This window comes from Vicugna pacos, chromosome 29 (assembly GCF_048564905.1).
Source record: "Vicugna pacos chromosome 29, VicPac4, whole genome shotgun sequence".
In the NCBI taxonomy this organism is placed as follows: Eukaryota; Metazoa; Chordata; class Mammalia; order Artiodactyla; family Camelidae; genus Vicugna; species Vicugna pacos.
This window is the reverse complement of record NC_133015.1, coordinates 11924945-11943246: the sequence shown is the minus strand read 5'-3', so window position 1 is coordinate 11943246 and position 18302 is coordinate 11924945. Positions and strand designations below refer to the sequence as shown.

The window sequence follows — 18302 nt, the reverse complement described above, 5'->3', positions numbered from 1 at the left end:
GGGCACACCTGGAGGAGCGCTCCTCTTCCGTATGACCACCTGTAGGAACCCACCCGGGCACTTTTACCCCACCCTGTCTTCTTCAGGATGTCCCTTTCATCTGGAACCTCCCTGCCACTGTTTGCCTCCTGCCTAATCTCGACTCACTCTCCACAGCTCACCTGCATTTGGTGTTTCTCCTTCTCTTGCATGTCTATTCAGAATTTATGATATTAAACTGAGATTATCTGTTTATGTTTGTCTCATGCGCAAGACTTGTGGCTGCTGAATGAATAATGTCTGTTAAATGAATCAGTGGCAAAATGCAGCATATGACTCAGTAATCCTGCTTCCAGACAGATCTTCCTAAAGGAGCCTGTGTATGCAGGTTAAAGGAAAAAAAGTCCTACCCCAAACCTCAAAATCTAGTGGACGTTAAACGTTTGAGCTCTCATGGTTACAATTCACCTTGCATGGCAGATGATAAGTTCACAGCACACGTTCAGGCACTGGTAACCCTTCAAGACATGTCAGCTCTGTTTGCATCGGATCCAAAGGTAGCGCCCCAATTCTATCCTCAGGATGAAAGAAGGGCGCTTGCACTAATGCATAATCAACATGAGGGAAACCTTTAGCAGGGTCCACCCTGCTTCCGTATCTGCAAACAGCGCCAAAAAATTAACCAATAGCCAAACAGCTAACTTTGCTGTCTCTGTTCCCAAATGGTGCTAATGAGATTCCCGCTACCAACAAAAATCCTGTCTTACAGACTCTATGCAGAAATTTTAATTAGAATTAAATAATTTGAATTTAAATTGTATTCTAAGTATTAAAAATTTTTTCTTAATGAAAGCATAGTCATCTTTCCTTCAGCATTATGAAATTCTTATGCACTTGACATTTTATTGTTAGCATTCCTATTGTCAGGGGTAAAATTACATATTTAAAGAGACATTTTATTAAGTTTTCTTAATTTAGTCTGGGCCTGCTATGGATCTTGGGAGTGATCACAAAAGACTAACAGGGTCGGGCAAAGGACAGGGGCCCGGGAAGGAGGGCGTTCCAGGCGGAGGGAGCTGCCTGTGCAAAGCGCGCAGGAAACCGTCTGCAACAGCCCCGCCCCGCTCACTGCACTGGTCCTGCTGCGCAGGACCTGCAGCCCATCTGATCTTAACGACAGGTTTCGTTTCTTATGCATCTCTGTACTCCCGGGGCCTAGTGCCATGTTTGGACAGAGCTGGCACTAGGTCAATGTTTGCCAAATGACGTTTCTTTAGCACAATAATTTGTGAGAGTGATATTTTGTTCCAGTGTGTTGCCAAGAAAGAAAACGGGCCGACTGAGCCTACTCACCGGGGTAGGTCCCACAAACCTTAGAAAGCATATTTTCACAATTTCGAGAGCAGACGTTCTGATACATTTTCATAAGGCAACAGATTCCCAGGCACTTAAGGTGAGAATTGCTTTGTTTGTCCTTAAAAAACAGCTGCGTCCAGTATCACGTACATGTAGTTCCTCTTTTGTGGCGTGCCTCATCAATGTCTTTGCTCCTTGGAGTCTGTGTCTAACCTCTTGACATATGGCACAAATCTTTCTGATTTCCAGGCCTATGGTCCCTTTTGTCTTTTAGGCCAGTATCTCAAAATTCAAGAAGTCAAAAGTCCAAATTCACCTTCCTCTCTAAACCTGTATCTTCCTCCCCCGTCCCTGTCTGGATAAACAGGCCTGCATCCATCTGGTTGGCCAAGCCAGAAACTCGAGTCACTCTGACGCTTCCCTTCTCAGGTTCACCGCACCATCAACCATCAGGTCCTACTGAGTCTAGCTGGGGGCTCTCACCCCTACACTTACTGCTTCCCACGGCCCCTGCCGCAGCTCAGCTCAGTCCACGGGCTCTTACCTAGATTACAGGTTAGCCAATTCCTACTAATCTGTCTCCAGTCCTGTGGCCTGCCCCTTCCACTTGCCATTCTTTATACCACCTGCAAATAAAGTGATTTTTCTAAAATTTGATCATATAAGTATCATGCCTAAAACTCTCAGTAGCTCTTCCCTGTCTTCAGGAAAATGTCCAAATTCCCTGTTTTGGTCTGTGAGACCCTGCCTGCTTCTCCACCTCATCTCTCAACAACCCCTGCCTAGCACTCTCTTTTCCAACTAACCCAAACATTCTGCAGTGCCCCAAATACACATGGGCCATTGTCTTTTGCACCCTTCTCCCCCTTCTTCTGGAAAACATCTACACGTCCTTTGGGTCCCAGCTGGATACCGCCTGCAGAATCTCTCCTCCAGCCCCAGAATATGACTAAGCATCTCCTATGCGCTACGTAAGCTCACAGCAAGGTGCCACTCATCCGATAGGTCACTGCTTTTTTATCTGCCCCAACCAGATGCTGATGGAAAGAATTGGGTCCTAATCATAATTTTACATTTTCATAGTATGCAATTAACTAACATTACAAAGAGTGATTAAAATTAACATTTCACAGACGTAAGAATCAAATCTTATTAAATTGGGCTGGTAACCAAGTGTTTTTTCTGGGAATCCAGGCCAGAGTGTTAACTGATGACGGATAAGGGTTAAAGGTACCACTCTTTGGGGCACTGGCATCTTTGCAAGGTAACCTGTCAGTTCATAGCTCAATGGACTTTCAAATCCCCGGATGAGCGAGAGTGGGTGGGAACAAGTGCCTAAGGCTGGTAGAGGGTGGGTGAAGCCCCATTACCTGACATCTCGTCATCCTCGCTCTTGAATCTAAGTTCTAGCTTCTGTGGGGTATCTCCTCAATGTGTTTTGACTAAAGGCTCCCTCATGTGAATCTCAAACCTTTCCCTTAACAGATGGAAGTAAATTATGAAATCTTGAAGTATTAATTCAAAAACGCTCCTACACCAATATAAAAAAATCAGACAGGGGCGTCTAGATTAAGCAATTTAGATGAAAAATTTGACTTGATATTGTAAAAATCAGCAAAAATTTAAAAAATCATTTAAAAGTTTTTAAAAACTAAAAACTAAAAGTTATTTGTTAATCTCGGGCATAACTGATTATTGTAAAAAGAAAAAAAGCTGGAAGGTGAATTAATTGTATTTTACTTGGCTTGAATCAGTTTCTGCTGGTGCTCAGGGAAATCCTAAGACAATCTGACTTCCAAGAGCTGCACTACTTTGGAGGCAATCTTGATTCCTTCCACATTAATTAAATTTCTGATAAAGCAGCTTATTCTGAATCGAGCATATTATACAAATAAATGTGGAACACCCACTGAAACAGAAGGGCAGAATTATTAAACGCTCATTTGGTTTTATTCTCGACAGGCTGTTGTACGCAAGCTGAGTGACTTACATAAATACCTTTGGCATTCGTTGGATCCTGTTCCTAAACACAATGTTCATATTTCATCTATAATAAGAAAAGCATCTCAAAGATTTGCAAGGCACCAGTCTTGCGAGCGTCCAGTTCGGTGTCTTGAGTAAAGTGAGATTGGCAGAGTCAGCTTAATCCATAATGGAAAGTTGCGAGCGGGGTGCCGGGGCGGCCGGGCAGCTGCGCTGAGGCGCCTCCCCGCTCCCCAGCAGGCACACAGCGCTCGGCCACCTGCCCCGAAGCAGCTTCCCCGGGGCAGGGCGAAGGTTCACACGTGGCACAGGGGAGGGAACTCCAGCGCAACCACAGCTTTCCACTCCGCGGAAAACACGACCTGGAGGGTGGTTTTCATTACAATGCAGCTATACTGAAAAACGTGTAACGGTTGCCTTAACTCTGCATATCCACAGAATGAGGAAAAAGGTCACAGCTAAATGAGATGGAATCTGCTGAAAACCACACTGTCTAAAGCCAACTCAGAATTCTACAGGGAAGAGCAAGGCCAACGTGCGTCCCCAAAACCTAGCTCATCGTCACCCTGGGTTTTTTCTTCCCTCCAGTCTCCGCGGCCGGTGTCCACCACGCGAATCTCTGCAGGACTTAACGAACCCTCTTGTCCCACTCACACCTTCCCCGGCACCTTCTCCTCGCCCTCGTTGTTCAAAGCGGAGAGCCAGGCCTCCACGACGCAGGGTTACAGAGGAATGCTCTCAGCGGCCAAAGAGTCTGGGTAACCGTGTGGCCCTCCCATGACTCCGGCCTAAGACTTGGGGTTCATTAAATCTGCATGGCTTGGACCTATCGGTTAATCATTAAAACACAGGCTCACCTCCATGCCTCCCGGTTTCTTGAGAAGGCTGGGGAAAGAATTTTTTTACAGGAAGATCTTTAGAAACGATTCATTCTAAGAACCTTTTACAAGGTTCTCAATATACAATGTGTTCCCATGTTGTGTGTAATGGCCTGTTCAACCAGGAAGGGACGGAACGGCAGAGCGTGATGAGGGCTCCCTGGTCCAGGCTAGGGAGCCACCTTCTACCCAAGCCCTGCACCATGCTTGTGGGCAGGACAGAGCTGACACCTAGGTCATCTCTGTGGTGGTAGCTGCTCCCTCCACACACCCACAGGATTCTCAGTGATTGCTCGGCCCATTATGAAGTCCTGGGCCTCATGATATGAAGAAGCGAGTCTTTCTTTCATCATCCTGGAGAAGAACATGAGGAAACAGGCGTCTCACTTTCCCCCACGGGAAATGGGCATCCTTTGGTAAAGAGGAGGGATGTGTATTTAGAACTGTTGTGTGCAATACAAAAACTGTAACACACGTAAAGGATAGTGGTGACCTACACTAATATATCCAAACAATATGAAGTTTTACTATCTTATATTGTCCCCAAGATCACACCCCAGCCGAGCTTAATGTCAACACAGGTGCCACTTCCTTGCTCAGTAACTGCCCGCTGACAGTACAATGACTCCATACAGAGGCTGAGGCCTGGACACACAACCACGTCGGCACACAGGTGGTCAAGCTCGGTGCACTTAACTCCCTTCCCTTTGTTTACCCCATTTCTGCTTCCCAAGCCTGCCTGCCTTCCCTTCCTCCCTCCATCTGTACCTCCATCCCTGTCTGGCATCCTGGGAACAGTACTTGCAAGATGGACATATTTTCTAAAACATTAACTCTACACGGTGATTTACATTTTAAAGTCTCATGACAACCACTCTCTCCAACCCCTAAAACAACCTTCCTATGAGGAAAAAAGCAAGTATCAGTCTCCATTCATAGTAAATTTTCTGCACCTCAGGGCCAGAGTATTTGCACCGAGCCTCTGGAATCTGTTCGTAGAAGGGCCAGTGACAGGCAGCAGAGGCAGACGTGGAGAACACAGAGGGCAAAACGAAAGCGTATAACTAATGCTCTTCTCAGCCGTAAATTCCCACATTTTAGGTGACTTCCCCAACATTTCTTATATAACAGCCTTTTCATGAAAATGACTTACAAGACATTACAAGGAAGTCACCTTCCTGTGAAAAATCACTTATACCAAACTAATAGTTGAAAATTAACCAGAACCCTAGTAGAACAAAATAAAAATTCATGGAAAAGGTAACCTAAAATTGTTTTTAAAGATATGATACGCCCACTAACATTAAAGAAACACAGACAGAATATAAACTATAATGATATCGACTTTCAAAAGAGAAAGAGAACCCTTTTGTCCAGGAGAATTTAAGAATCTCAAATTCCCTACCCTCCACAATTCCTTGGCAGAGATTGAGCTTCTTCCTAAAACTGGTGGTAATAAGTTTAGTTGGGATCCACCATGTGCCCTGACTCATGGTTGACTTTGAGCTTTGATCACTAATAAGTGAAGTGTGAATCAAGTCAAGCAATCTTGTGAGGACCTGTTCTACTGAATATTATTTGAACCAAAGGAAAATGACCCCCTCCCCCCCCCCAAAAAAAGGCTGGACAAGAAAAACTTTCAAAAGGAAATAGACAGCTGACTGTTGAGCAAACTTAGATTTTTTTTTAAAAAACAGTAAGCTCTTATGTTATGCCTTATTACAGATTTTGGTGATGTCAAATATAAAGGAGGAGCCAATGTTATCACAGTCAGTAAAAGTGACTTCCTGGAGATTCCACATCTGGGAGCACTCACAGGTACCACTGGACCAGCTCAGGCCTCTGAAGAACGGAATTAACAGTTCGCCTTAACCAGAAGCTCTTCTTCCCTGGCTGTGCTGTAAGTCCTGACACTTTAATGATGCTGACTTAATCAGGGGAAAGGGTACCTGTAACACATCCTCTGGCATTTTCTGTACTTCCTTGACTATTGGCCGGATTACAGGATGATGAATTGCGAGAGCTATGTTTCCTGCCGGAGAACTGTGGCTTAAAAAGGTCCGGCCAAACAGAATTAGAAGCACTGGCAGTGTTCATACCCAAAGTAGTGAGGATTTAATTCACTCATTCATCAAATATTTACTAGAGCTCTTAAGAAAGTGTCCTGATCTAAACGAGCTGCTGGGAACACAAAAGTGAGCACAGCTGCCATCAGGGCCTGGCGCTCCAAACAGGTTGAAGATGTTAAACAAATATACTGCAAGACAACGACAATGTAGACTAATGGGGGCGTCTGCGCTGAGGGGGTGGCAGTGGGGCGGGAGGCGGTGAGGTCAGGGAAGCCCTCTGTGAAGAAGAGACGTTATGCCTAAACCAGAGGGGGCAGCTGCCTGCGGGGGAGGGAAGAACAAAGACTTTCCCGAAGGAAAGCTGTCCTGGCTGAGTCATGCTGGGCACGGAGGAAAGAGGGAGTGTGGTATGAAACTGTAATATATCCTTTTGAAAGAAAAGTCTGGGAAATAGATTTTTCCTGTACGATTTTTTAAAAAATGATGTCACTTTCAATATGTAAGTCCCAAACTGGCAAACATGGCCTCCACTCTCTAGTTGTGCAAACGGACATAGCAAGCTCACCAGATCCCTTGACCCTGAGGTCCTCCCCAGGCTACCGGGCTGCTCCCCCCCGCCCCGCCCCCCGGTCTGGCTATCCCTGTGACAAGTGCAGCAGAGCGAGGCTGGGTCGGGGACAGCATGGGGCTCCCTCCTGACACGCCCTGTCCAGGGGCTGCTGTGACCACCTGAGGCAGCACTGAGGGCTGGGGAGAGGCTGGGAGCCAGCAGCCCCACACCACTGGCTGGCCCGTCCCATCCCATCACTGACCTTTCACAGTGGTACCAGGAGCCCGCCCAGCCAAGCACCCTCCTGGCTTCAACGAGGCTGGCCACAGAGTCAGCCAGCGGTGATCGCCACCCACCTCCACACCATCTTCCCTTCCCAGCTTGCTTTCTTCTAATCTGTCTGATACAACGAAGCCGGCATAAGCAAATGCCCCAGGTGCTCACGACTGCTTTCGGCCAGAGCTCTCCCGTCCTTTTCCCCAGACCTCTTCCATCCTTTAGCGTGATAACTATCTCCTCTGAGGCCCAGATTCTACAAAGCTCTTCCTTTGCCTGCACTCCTACCTGAATTGTCCATTTGTGTCTACGGAAGTATGGTTCTCTGAGGGCCACTTATTTTCTGTATCAACCAAATGCCTCACCTTAAAATTCTTCCTTAAAATAGTTTTCTCAAGGAACAGTTAAACATCTCCCTCAAGGAATTATGGGAGACAAGAGTTAATGGAGTAAAAAGTGACCAAATGAGAAAAGCCCCTAAAACAACAGGGACAGCGGGGTGACCCTGGGCAGAGCCTAAGCCTCTGCTTCTGAAAATGAGGATCTTGAAATGTTCAGAGCTGCCCCCTTTTCTCTTGAACATTTCTTAAAATACAAGGTTGAGACACTCTCTCAGTTCCATGGGATGATTTTCACCCTCAGGACCAAGACAAGAGGGGAACTGTATGTTTTGTTAAATCTTATAAACATGGCACTTCTGGAATTAGGACAGACACCTAAAGAAAAGCTTTATGGGTCGGCAAATTATTAACATCCCTTAAAGTTTTAACTCATTATGTACTGACCGGCTAGTAAACTGGCAGTATCTACCGAGTCTGCTGTGTTATTTCTACCATCTACTTCCTGTTATAACATCCTCATTTTCCTTGATCTGTAAGAATTAAGCAGGGCCCCATAATAAGCCTTCAGAAATAAGCCTCCTGTGTTTACTGGTAAGATACACCACACTCCATGTTCAAAGAAGCAAAGGAAAAATCCACAGATCTAACATGCTTTCCTGAATCCTTGGGCTGAGGATGGTTGGTTCCCTGTTACCTGATTTTCCTGAGGCACCATTATTGAAGAATACAGTATTTTCCCTCAAAGCTAACTTGAGGCTTTGCTTCAAGATAAAGTAAAAGCAGACCCATTCCCCTGGGACTTCAGAAACAAAAATCTCTGTAGCATCACAAATAATAGTGATAGAACAATAATGCACATTACCAGGAAAGTGAACTGAAATGGTCAATAACTATTAACTCCCTTTGTTGCTAAGGGTGACCTGGTGATTTCAACAGTGGCCACTGCCAGGAGTCTTACTTTTTAGTTCTTATTCTGCCATTACAGGGGCAGGAGGTGGGGAAGAGTGTCATTTTATGTTCTCGAACTTCTGATACTTTTAAAAACCAAAACATTAATAACAACCACTAGAGGGGCCAGGGAGGACAGAGCAGATACTCAGGCATTATAAGAGCCATGCTTTATGACACTGATAGAGCCAGAAGCTCCCCACACCCTCAGACACCAATCTCCAAAACCTTACTAGCATCTTTTTTTTCTCTTTATTTTTTAAAAGTTTTTAAAAGCATGTTGAACTTTAAACTCAGAGCTGTTATAAGTCCGTCCTTCAGCTACTGTCTACAGAAACTAGTTGCAAAACTCTATCTGAAGAAGTCACTGAAGCAGGGAAATCTGGAAAGAGACCAACGAAGTGAAAGTAAAATATATAAGGAGAATTGAGAACTGAAACACTTTTTTGCCTCCTGTGTCATCTAAACAGTATTTTTTTTTTATTGTGCTATGAACACAATGTGAGATCTACCCTGTTAAGTGCACAGTACAGCCCTGGTAACTACATGCACAATGTCAGTGAGCAGATCTCTACTACTTACTCATCTTGCTTAACAGAAACTTTATACCTGTTGAACAGCAACTTCAAATTTCTCACTCCCTCCAGCCCCTGGCAAACACCATGTTACTTTCTGTTTCTAGGAGTTTGATAGATATAAATACCTCCTATACGTGGAATCCTGCAGTATTTGCCCTATGGCTGGCTTCTTTCATTTAGCATAACGAACTGAGCATTTTTCAAATAGCTAAGCAAAATCTTTATGAGGTAGCTAACAAGCTAAAAATAACAAGCCTCTAAGTTAAATATTTGTTGATTATAAACTCTTATAACAGAGTAGTGCCAAACTACCTAACACTACCCCAAAAGGCTTTCGACAGAGAGAAGGTGGCTAGGACTGGGAGAAGAGCTTTACGATGCTAGTATAATCAGAGATCTTGGCATCACAAGCACTTCCCTTTCATTATGGAGTTCGTCCAATTCAAAGTAATCATAAAAGTCAATAATTAAAGCAAGCGGAAGAAGGTCATTTGCTAGAATGTCCCACACATAGGCTTATTTTCCATCTGCCAAGAATGAATTACCTCTAGTATATCACCAGGTGAAAATAAAGCGGAAGTATCCAGGAGTGCATTTCAAGTTAGAGGCTAGGGGCCTAAGGAAAAGTAACTCATTAGCTCTAAAAGTTCGCTGAGGGCCAGGACGCTGGCAAGACTGGACGCGCCACGGATCCTATCTACAAGTAGAGTGAAAAGTAAGCAGTTACAACTCTCGGTGATCAGAGAACATCATGACCTAAAATAAAAGGTGCTTAGCAGAGAAGAGAGGGGAGACCCTTCTTGAAAGTTTGTGCCAATTAACAAAAACATTAACTTTAAAACAGGGTCAGTTTGGGATAGGGATGGAAATCCTGAAGACTTCCGTGTCCAAAAATAATGTGAAAACCAAGACTGCTTCCATTTTCCAATTAGTGTTTCAGACACTCAGAAGTAAACAGCAGGCAGAAAATAGGGGCAGTTTTTAAAAAAGAAATTTCAGAAATCTGTAAAAGTATTAAGTTGAACCACATGAAATCGCCATTTTTTTGTACCTCAAAAAAGTTCAAAGAGCAGAAATTTCACATGGTTCTACCAAAGACAAGGAAGGGCTCAGTAATTCAATGCTAAGGATAAAAACCTGAAGACATGCTAATCTTTGTGGTTTGAAAAGTATTTTGAAATATTCAAAAATATTTCAATGGGACAACATTACTGAAACAGGAAAAGGATTTTTAATATTCTATGCTAAACGTATGCCTCAAATCACACAAAACTGGGGCCAGTGAGTACCTGCTTAAATAAAATAATATATATTTCATATTAAAAATTGAAAAAAATAAATAAAGCCTAAGAATAAAATCTTCCATGTACAACCATCCCTTTTTCTTTTTTGTCTCTCATATGACAACTACCCCTAGTAAAATTCTATTCCCAGCAGATTTCACCGGTCCCCTGGCTTGATGCTGGAACCCAGCTACAGTGGTAAAACTTCAGGCCTGTAGTCCTCTGGGCCCACATACACCCCACTTCTCAATCTATTATTCACTGCTTTCTTGTACTCACTCCAGCCCTTCTCTACCACTCTTTCAACCTTGGCACCCTGACAGTCCCATCTGTCCGTGGCAGGTTCTCCCCACCCCTTTCCTTTTAATACACCAGTCATCTAATCTTTCCTGCACACAATGTAGTGGGGAGGGTTCTCCTGAGCCTGGGTCCCTCTGCCTTTCCCATGTAGATGAGCTCCATTGTTTAAAGAATGCATGTTAGATTTTGTCATGTACCTTACCACTTCTGCCATATCTAGATCTTGACTTAAAACCAACTTTACCTATAAGGCATCACCAAACAGACTGTGAATTTTATAAATTAGGATAATTTTCTAGCAGGGGTTTGTGAATATCTCTAACTTCAGCATTAGAATAAAGAGTCTCATCCACACTAGGTAGGTTTCCCTGTGGATAGGCTATTTTTCTTTCCCGCACACAAAGCACCATGCTTTCTGGGGCAGTTTTTCAGAGGTACTTTTAAAAAGAAGGTAACTTTCTGGACTCGGCAAAATGTACACAGGGTCTGGGTGAACAACATCACACGTTTCGTATTAGGGAAGTAATTTATAAGAGGACTGGGACCTCAATGTGCCTTCAACATTTTTTGATGATGGACAGTTTCAGAAGACTACAGGTGTATTTCTGACTCATTCTAGTGGGCTTAAGCGTCTTCCACCTTCGATTCCGTAAGCTGTAAAACCTATTTGGGTGACGTCACCAAAGGACCGATAAACATCCGATATTCCACCGTTCCGACGGACCCGGGCAGAACCACCACCCAGGCTGTATTTACATACCTCGAATTGGCTATTTCCACTTTGGTTCTGGCCATAGCGGCTGCCCTTTGCGCGCCTTCAATCGCTCTGTCCACCTTCTCCCTAGTTTTTGTATTTCTTATTGGTATAAGCTGCTTCCTTATTCCACGGACCAGAATATTATTTTTGTATTTTCCCTCTTCCTTGGAGCCGTCGGGAAACACGGTGCAGCCGTATCCGTGCCTCTTGTTACTCGCCCACTCGCCTTCGTACTTCATGCCGTTGGAGCGCTCGCTGATGCCGAAGCCGGTGCGCTTGTCGCTCTTCCACTCGCCCATGTAGGTCTCCGTGGTGGTGGCGTCCACGTGGTCTTCCACGGGGCAAAAGTCGCAGTCGACGTCGCCGAAGCTGATGGTGGAGTTGGCGTCGCTGGAACTAATTCTGCTCATGGCCGCGTCGCTGCGGACCGAGCTGCGCTTGCTGGAGATGGAAGACTTGGATTCGGACTTGCGCAGCTTCATGCTCCCCAGGAGGGAGCCCCGGCGGAAGAGGCCGCCCTTCTTCTTGCCCGCCAGCTCGGCGTCGGCGTGGAAGTTGAGCACGAAGCCGCCGCGGGTGCCGGCCGGGCTGTCGGCGGCGGCCGCGGCGTCGTGGAGCACGCTGCCGTTGCTCTGCTCGCTGCGCAGCGAGGCCAGCGACGTGCGCAGCGGCGAGCGGATCACCGTGGCCATGCCGTAGGGCACGCTCTGGCGCACGCCGTAGCCGTGCCGCATGCCGCCGGCCCACTGCCCCTGGTAGGTACCTTCGAGAGACCGCAAGAGAGCACAGCGTGAGTCCGGGAACGCAGGGGACGCAGGCCGCGCGGCACCCCAGGGTCCAACCCCGCACATTTCCGAGCCCACTCTAAGGGATGCTTTCCATCCGTTTGTGAATTCCCACCCTGAAATGTCCTGTCTCTGCCTTTTATGGAACTGGATAGGCTTTTCCAATAGTCTGGTAATTTTCACTTAAAAACTGATACGACTGACTTTCTAGTACAGAGAGTGATCATTAGAAAATGACTTCTCTAATGAAATGCACCTATCAAAAACCCCTCTAAGGGAAGGCAGTGCCACAGGATGAAATGAGTTCTTATTTGTGAATTGCATTTTAATTTTACCAATTCGGCTGAAAAACCAAAGACTAAGTCTGGAACTATAACATTCCAAGAAGCTCGAAGACTTAAAAATTATTAGCACTCTGAATACTTGGGACATGGGTTGGCAAACAAATTATCATCTTCCACTTTCTTTCTACCACGTTCACCATCTTCTTTTAAGGCAGGAAAAACTGTTTAATATTTAAGATTATTATTTAGATTTGGGTGAAACTTTTTGAGCTAAGAGGGATTTGACAAGCTGAATATATATTCTGAATATAGTGAACCATTATGAAAAAAAATGGGCAATCTGCTTTAACATTTTGTACTTCAAATGAAAAGGTCAAGATCTGCCCCATATCACTTGCTAAATTTCTGCATCCTGGCCATTCTCTTCATGGTTTCCATAGCTTCTGCCACTGCACTGGGAATTAAGAACTAAAAGCACCCTGAAGGCAGGCACAACCTCACAAGAGAACACATTTCCAGACTCCTGTCTGTGTGTCCTGTGGTCTGTAGGTGTTTGATGACTTTATAGTAAACAGCTGTGGTGGCTAAAAAGCGTCCCTTATTTACTTTCAGGAAAACTGAGATAGAGCCAAAGGAAAACTTCCACTCTAAACATTATGGAATTCATTTCAGAGCAAAGGTGTGTTTGACAGTATCCATTAAAACTTTGTTGACACCTGATCACTTTTTCAGCGAATATTATGCCTTCAGGGATAGGATAATCTCTAATCATCTCTAATCTAAAGCATTTGTTTTCAGTAAGCTTTTCTACTCAATAAATTAGCAAAATGTTTAAGAAAAAAAAAACCTGGAGCAGCTTTCTAAATAATCTTAGGAGGAACTGAAGGTTAAGATTAGTGAATTTAGATTTTCTTTTTAAATCAAATCCACTTCCTTTTGATGAAAGGCAAAATTTTAAATTAAAATATCCCCCTAAAGAAGCTATGTGGAAATTTTAAGATGTAATTACTTCTCTATTATTCTTAACTCACAATATCATAGAAAATAAATCATGATTACAATCTGTCTTGACTTCTTTCAGTTTCTGATTATACAGAGCTACCCTGCAGTCACTTTTCATTTTATATTACCACGAAAAGATTTCCATTGCATGGCATACATTAATTTTTTAAAATACTGAGCAATTTTGCTCATGGTTTTCTATCAATGAATTAACGACTGATTATTTCATTCACTTAAAAGTTAAAAACCATAATGGGTCCAAAATCAAAAGTTTAGACTAATTTCAAGACTACCATCTCTTTCTATTCATCCTGATATATTTATGGTATATAAATAGACAGTAGCAGGGAACCAACAAAATACTAAGTAGGTCTGGTATTGTGAATGTCAGATTCTGGGTAGCTTTTAACATCTTAACCTGACATTTATGAACTTCTGAGGAAGTGGGTGGGTCATGGCTTTCTGAAAAGGATAAACCCAAAAGGATAAGATAGTCAAATAAAACATTTCAGACCAAGAAGCATTCTGCTGAATATTAACCATCTCCAAAAACCACCATTTTAACACGGAAGGAAACTGAATTATTAGGAAATTGCAACTGACTTTCCCTTTGCCTGGACAGATAAAAATATAAGTTCTCAAAGTTATACAAACCGACTAATGTGCACTAAAACAAACCACCTTATTTTTAAATATTTTGTTTGTTGATAGAAACAAGGAATGCTGTAATCGTATCCTTCTAACGTTTCTACATAATGACAAATTAATTTTGCTAGAACAATTCCCAGGCATACTGTTTGATATCAGTAAGTACACGTTTAAAACGCAACCATCCTGTCTTAGGAACTGTTTAACACTGAGGGGAAATCAACAGCTAGTTTCCTTAAACTGCTATCTCCATAAGTAAGACGAGTATTTAGAATTTCCAAAGACGTGTTGCTTGAAAATCTAAGTGGTTTAAGGCAACAGCAATAATTAGAAAGTTTAAGTTGTTTAACTGTCGAGTAACGAAGGCAGAACAATGGCATTGGCTAAATTCCCATTCTATTTTGTTAAGGAACAGTCTATAGAAGAATTCCTCCAGAGAATTGCTAGAAACCAATTTACAAAGTGTTAGTAGTTCATCTGAAATTTAAAATAAGTTTAGTGTAGTCAATGAACCTAGAAAAAAGGGCCTCTATTTCTTTATGAAGCAGGTGGGTTCCACCTTCTCCCTGCTGCTCAAATAAAGTTCTCATTAGTTCCTCTCAATGCCTGAAATATGGATGCCTAGTTCACAAGTTTAAACATTATATTTACAGGTCTTAAGTTACGTGCCGTGATTTTTCATTTGGGAGCTGATTTTCTAGATATAGCCATTTTCACTACACAATCTTGTAGCGGAAGGCATCCAGTTCAGAAAGAATTCTAGTCAAATTTAGACTTCATTATGTCAAACGTATCTACATGCTATGAATGCAGGTCTTCAGATAGTTAACAAAACAATGTGTCTTCCTAGATATTTTCAATAGTTTCATGACAGGTGAAAAAAGGGACTACAGCACCCATCAGAATTTGCACAAAATCTGGGTTTCCTGAGTTCAGTACTAATGTATTCTTAATATTCGGGGGTTTCTATTTCAGCAACACTTCATGTACAAATTCCTAATAAAATAAACCAAGTGATATTTCTCAATGAATATTACGACTTATTTTCTCCTCTAGTCTCTAATATCACCACGAAATACGTCGAATCAGATGTTCCTTAAGTCCAACAGAAGGTGGATAGGGATGGACATGTGGGGGTGCAGAGGCAAAAAGGAAAAATAGGGGAAGTGATATTTCTTATCTTGGCCGAAATCTTTGTATGAAATAAATTATAGCAATATACTTCCACTGAGATGCCCATTTTATGATTAAGGACTTTCTAATTAACTGATTGACATATGAAAGAAAGCAGAAAAGAACAGCAGGAATTCAAAAGTGACTTTTAAGAGTTTTTTTTTCCCTTCCTAGTTGGTAGCATATTAGGGTTTTTTTGTTTGTTTTGGTAGAAAAAGAAAACCACAGTCCTATGGTGATGCCAAATTTTGAGGTTTTTAAAAAAATTCTTTTAAAAGTTACTTTTAAAGCATAAGGCAGAATATCCATAAAGTCATCCTGGACACTTAGTGGAGCTTCTACAACACACAGACACCCTTTACTGTGCTATATATATTTTTTGATTGCTAGGTATAATGAATACTCTAAACCAAGAGGTTTTGTTTAATGAGTAGTAAGAAGTGGAAAGAAGACTAATTTATTTTTAGCCTTCCAAATACTGAAGTCAAAGAACTACCCAATGGCCTGCTTAAAAGTTTATAAAATAATGCACACATTTGAAAAATAAATTTTGATTCCACTTTTGAGTATGGAATTAATTATACTGTAGACCTGGGGCCTCCATAAAATCCAATCACAGGCTAACATGTTTATAGGGCTGTCATCCAAGGCACTCTATGCTCATTCAGAACATTTAAGGGCCCTAATTAACGACTGTGGAACTTGAAACTCCTACAGCCTATATACAAGTATTAAAGTTTTGTTCCCCCTTTTAATCCATGAGAACCATATCCTTTATTTATACTGTAAGACGAAAAGATGTCTTTTTAGCAAATCCTACCATTCTGCTGTTTTGCATTTGAAACATGGCCCAAGTGTTCTGAGTAAGTGAAGTGTACAGGCTTTTACATAAGCAATGGCCTGACCAGGGTTGCAGTGGGCTGCCGAAACTTTTAATTGGATCCCTTTAATATCCTCCAACTCTGAGCTGCATTAATTCTGAAATGTGACATTGCTTCCTACAACCCTTTTCAATTAACTATGATTATCTTTCTTAACAGAAAATGTATTTTGCCAAAGCATTAGCCATTCATCCTTCTCACTTTATTACACAAGGAAATTCATCACGTTTTGACACCTGTTTCAGTAATATATACTTCTCCCGATTGAAGAAGGGGAACTCTGCCCTATCATATACACAATTTCTTTTGCAAATATTGTTAAATATTAAAATAAGGTGAATTTTGCTCGCAGACAGCACAATGTTTAGGTCATACACCTTACAGCAAACCAGTGAATCCGTAGCGCCATTCTCAGGAGTAAAGTAGCTGTTAACTTAGCAACTATAGGAATATAGCTTTCAATTGTATTTTTTAAAACGCAAACTTCATTGTTCACTTCTAAAATGTTTCCTAATAATTAGTCCAAAGACTTCCAGATCAACCATGGCTACCTTCTTTGGATAGAAAACCAATACATTAAGAAATCTAATGAAAAATAGTAAGAAACCCCCACATTCTCTGAACCCCACCTGCATCAGGTGGCCTCTCCACGCCTCTAACTAGGATGTTTCCAAAAAGCACCTCAAGTAAGTAACAATTCTCCAACATCCTAGTTATAGGGTTCTGGCTTCTATCTTTAGGCTACTAGAGGACCAGAGGCGAAATACGACTCCACGTGAAACCAATCCGGGAGCGGTAGGTAGCGACCGCCAGCCTCACAAGCCCAGGGCGCTCGCTCTAACTCCACGGGAGTGGCGATTTCAAACCCGACCGGGAGAGGGAGGGATCAGGAAAGTAATGTGACAGGCTCAAGTGACAGCGCCCTCTCTCCAGCCCAACCCTCCCGGTGGCAGTGCGGCGCTGGCGCCGGCCAGGTATATTCACGCCTGGTTCCCTCGGGTGTAGACACACCGCCCGCTCCGAGAACCGGGTCAGATCAAACCCTCGCGCCCCAGTCGCGTCCCAGCGCATCGTCCGGGGGAGGGCGGGCGCGGGAGGTGGGTGGGAGGCTTCCCCAGGTGTTTTGGCGGGTTTCCGGACACGTGCGCCTCGCGTCCTCCCCGCTTCCCCGCAATCTGGGCAAAGCCCACAGCACCGGCTCGCGGAGCAGCCGAGCCGCCTGCGACGCCGCTCACCTCCGTCCCCGTAGGTCTCCACGCCGTACCCGTCCTGCAGCCCGTTACTCCAGGTACCCTCGTAGCGAGCAGGGGTGCACAGGCTCTGCCGGACCCCGTAGCGCCCCTTGAAACCATGTGACCACTCCCCCCGGTACATCCACTTGCCCTTCGTCTCCACCCCCAGCCCGTGCCGCTTGCCCTGCGCCCAGTAGCCCTGGTAGGTGTTGCCGCTGGGCCAGGTGTAGCCTCCGACCACCTCGAAGCCGTGCGACCAGGAGCCCGAGTACTCGCCCTGGCCCTTGGGCCCCGTGCAGATGCCATGCCCGTGCGCCTTGCCCTCCTCCCAGCCGCCGCAGTAGGTGCCGCCATCGTCGAAGTCGAACCTTCCGCCCGTCATTCGGGGGGCAGCCCCGGCGCGCTCCCCGCGGGGGCACGGACGCGGGCAGAGCTGGGCACGGCAGGGTGTAGCTCGGGGGTGGGGGCCCGGCGGGCGAGCTCACGACAGCGCCCCGGGCAGCTCGCGCCGCCGCTCGGCTCCAGTCCGACGCCGCCCCCGTCCTCCCCTCTTCTTTCTCCGCCGCCGCTGCCGCCGCCGCTGCCGCCGCCTTCCTCCTCCTCCTCCTCCTTCGCCGCCGCCGCCCCGGCCAGCGCCGCGCGCGAGAGGACAGCCCAGGCTCCGGAGCGGACCTTCAGCTGCTCCCGCCCGCCCACGTGAGCCGGGCGCCGCCCCGCGCCCGCCCCTCGTCCCCTCCCCGGGCGCCGAGGCCCGGCCCCGCGGCGCTCCCGCCCCACCGGGCCCTGCCCCCCCGCCTCGGGAGCCGTCGCTTCAGCGGCGGGCGGCGGGCGGCGGGCGGCGGGCGGGCGCGGGAGCGGCCGGCGCGCGAGTGTTCGCGCAGCGGGAGGCGGGTGGGAGGGCGAGAGCGCCCAGGGACGCGCGCGAGGCCCCGCCTGGACATGAAGGCGCGGCTGCACGTGTGGGGGCAGCTCGCGGGCGGCGGAGGCTCCGGTGTTTGT

At 45.1% G+C, this 18302-nt stretch overlaps 1 protein-coding gene across 4 annotated transcripts in view; it reads right to left on the bottom strand.

Moving 5' to 3' along the window:
• The window catches only part of JPH1 (junctophilin 1), a 73703-nt gene extending 55752 nt beyond the window's left edge, over positions 1–17951 (bottom strand). For 3 of the 4 annotated variants that reach the window (XM_031692283.2, XM_031692281.2, XM_031692284.2), the window contains exons 1-2: positions 17307–17891; positions 11302–12061 (exon numbers count right to left, since the gene is read on the bottom strand). In XM_031692283.2, the coding sequence (XP_031548143.1) occupies positions 11302–12061; positions 17307–17685 (1139 nt within the window). In that variant the 5' untranslated portion in view covers positions 17686–17891. Of the gene's footprint in view, positions 1–11301; positions 12062–17306 lie in introns of all 4 variants that reach the window. The other variant, XM_031692280.2, reaches the window with a different exon arrangement.
• Between the last annotated feature and the right edge of the window lie 351 nt (positions 17952–18302).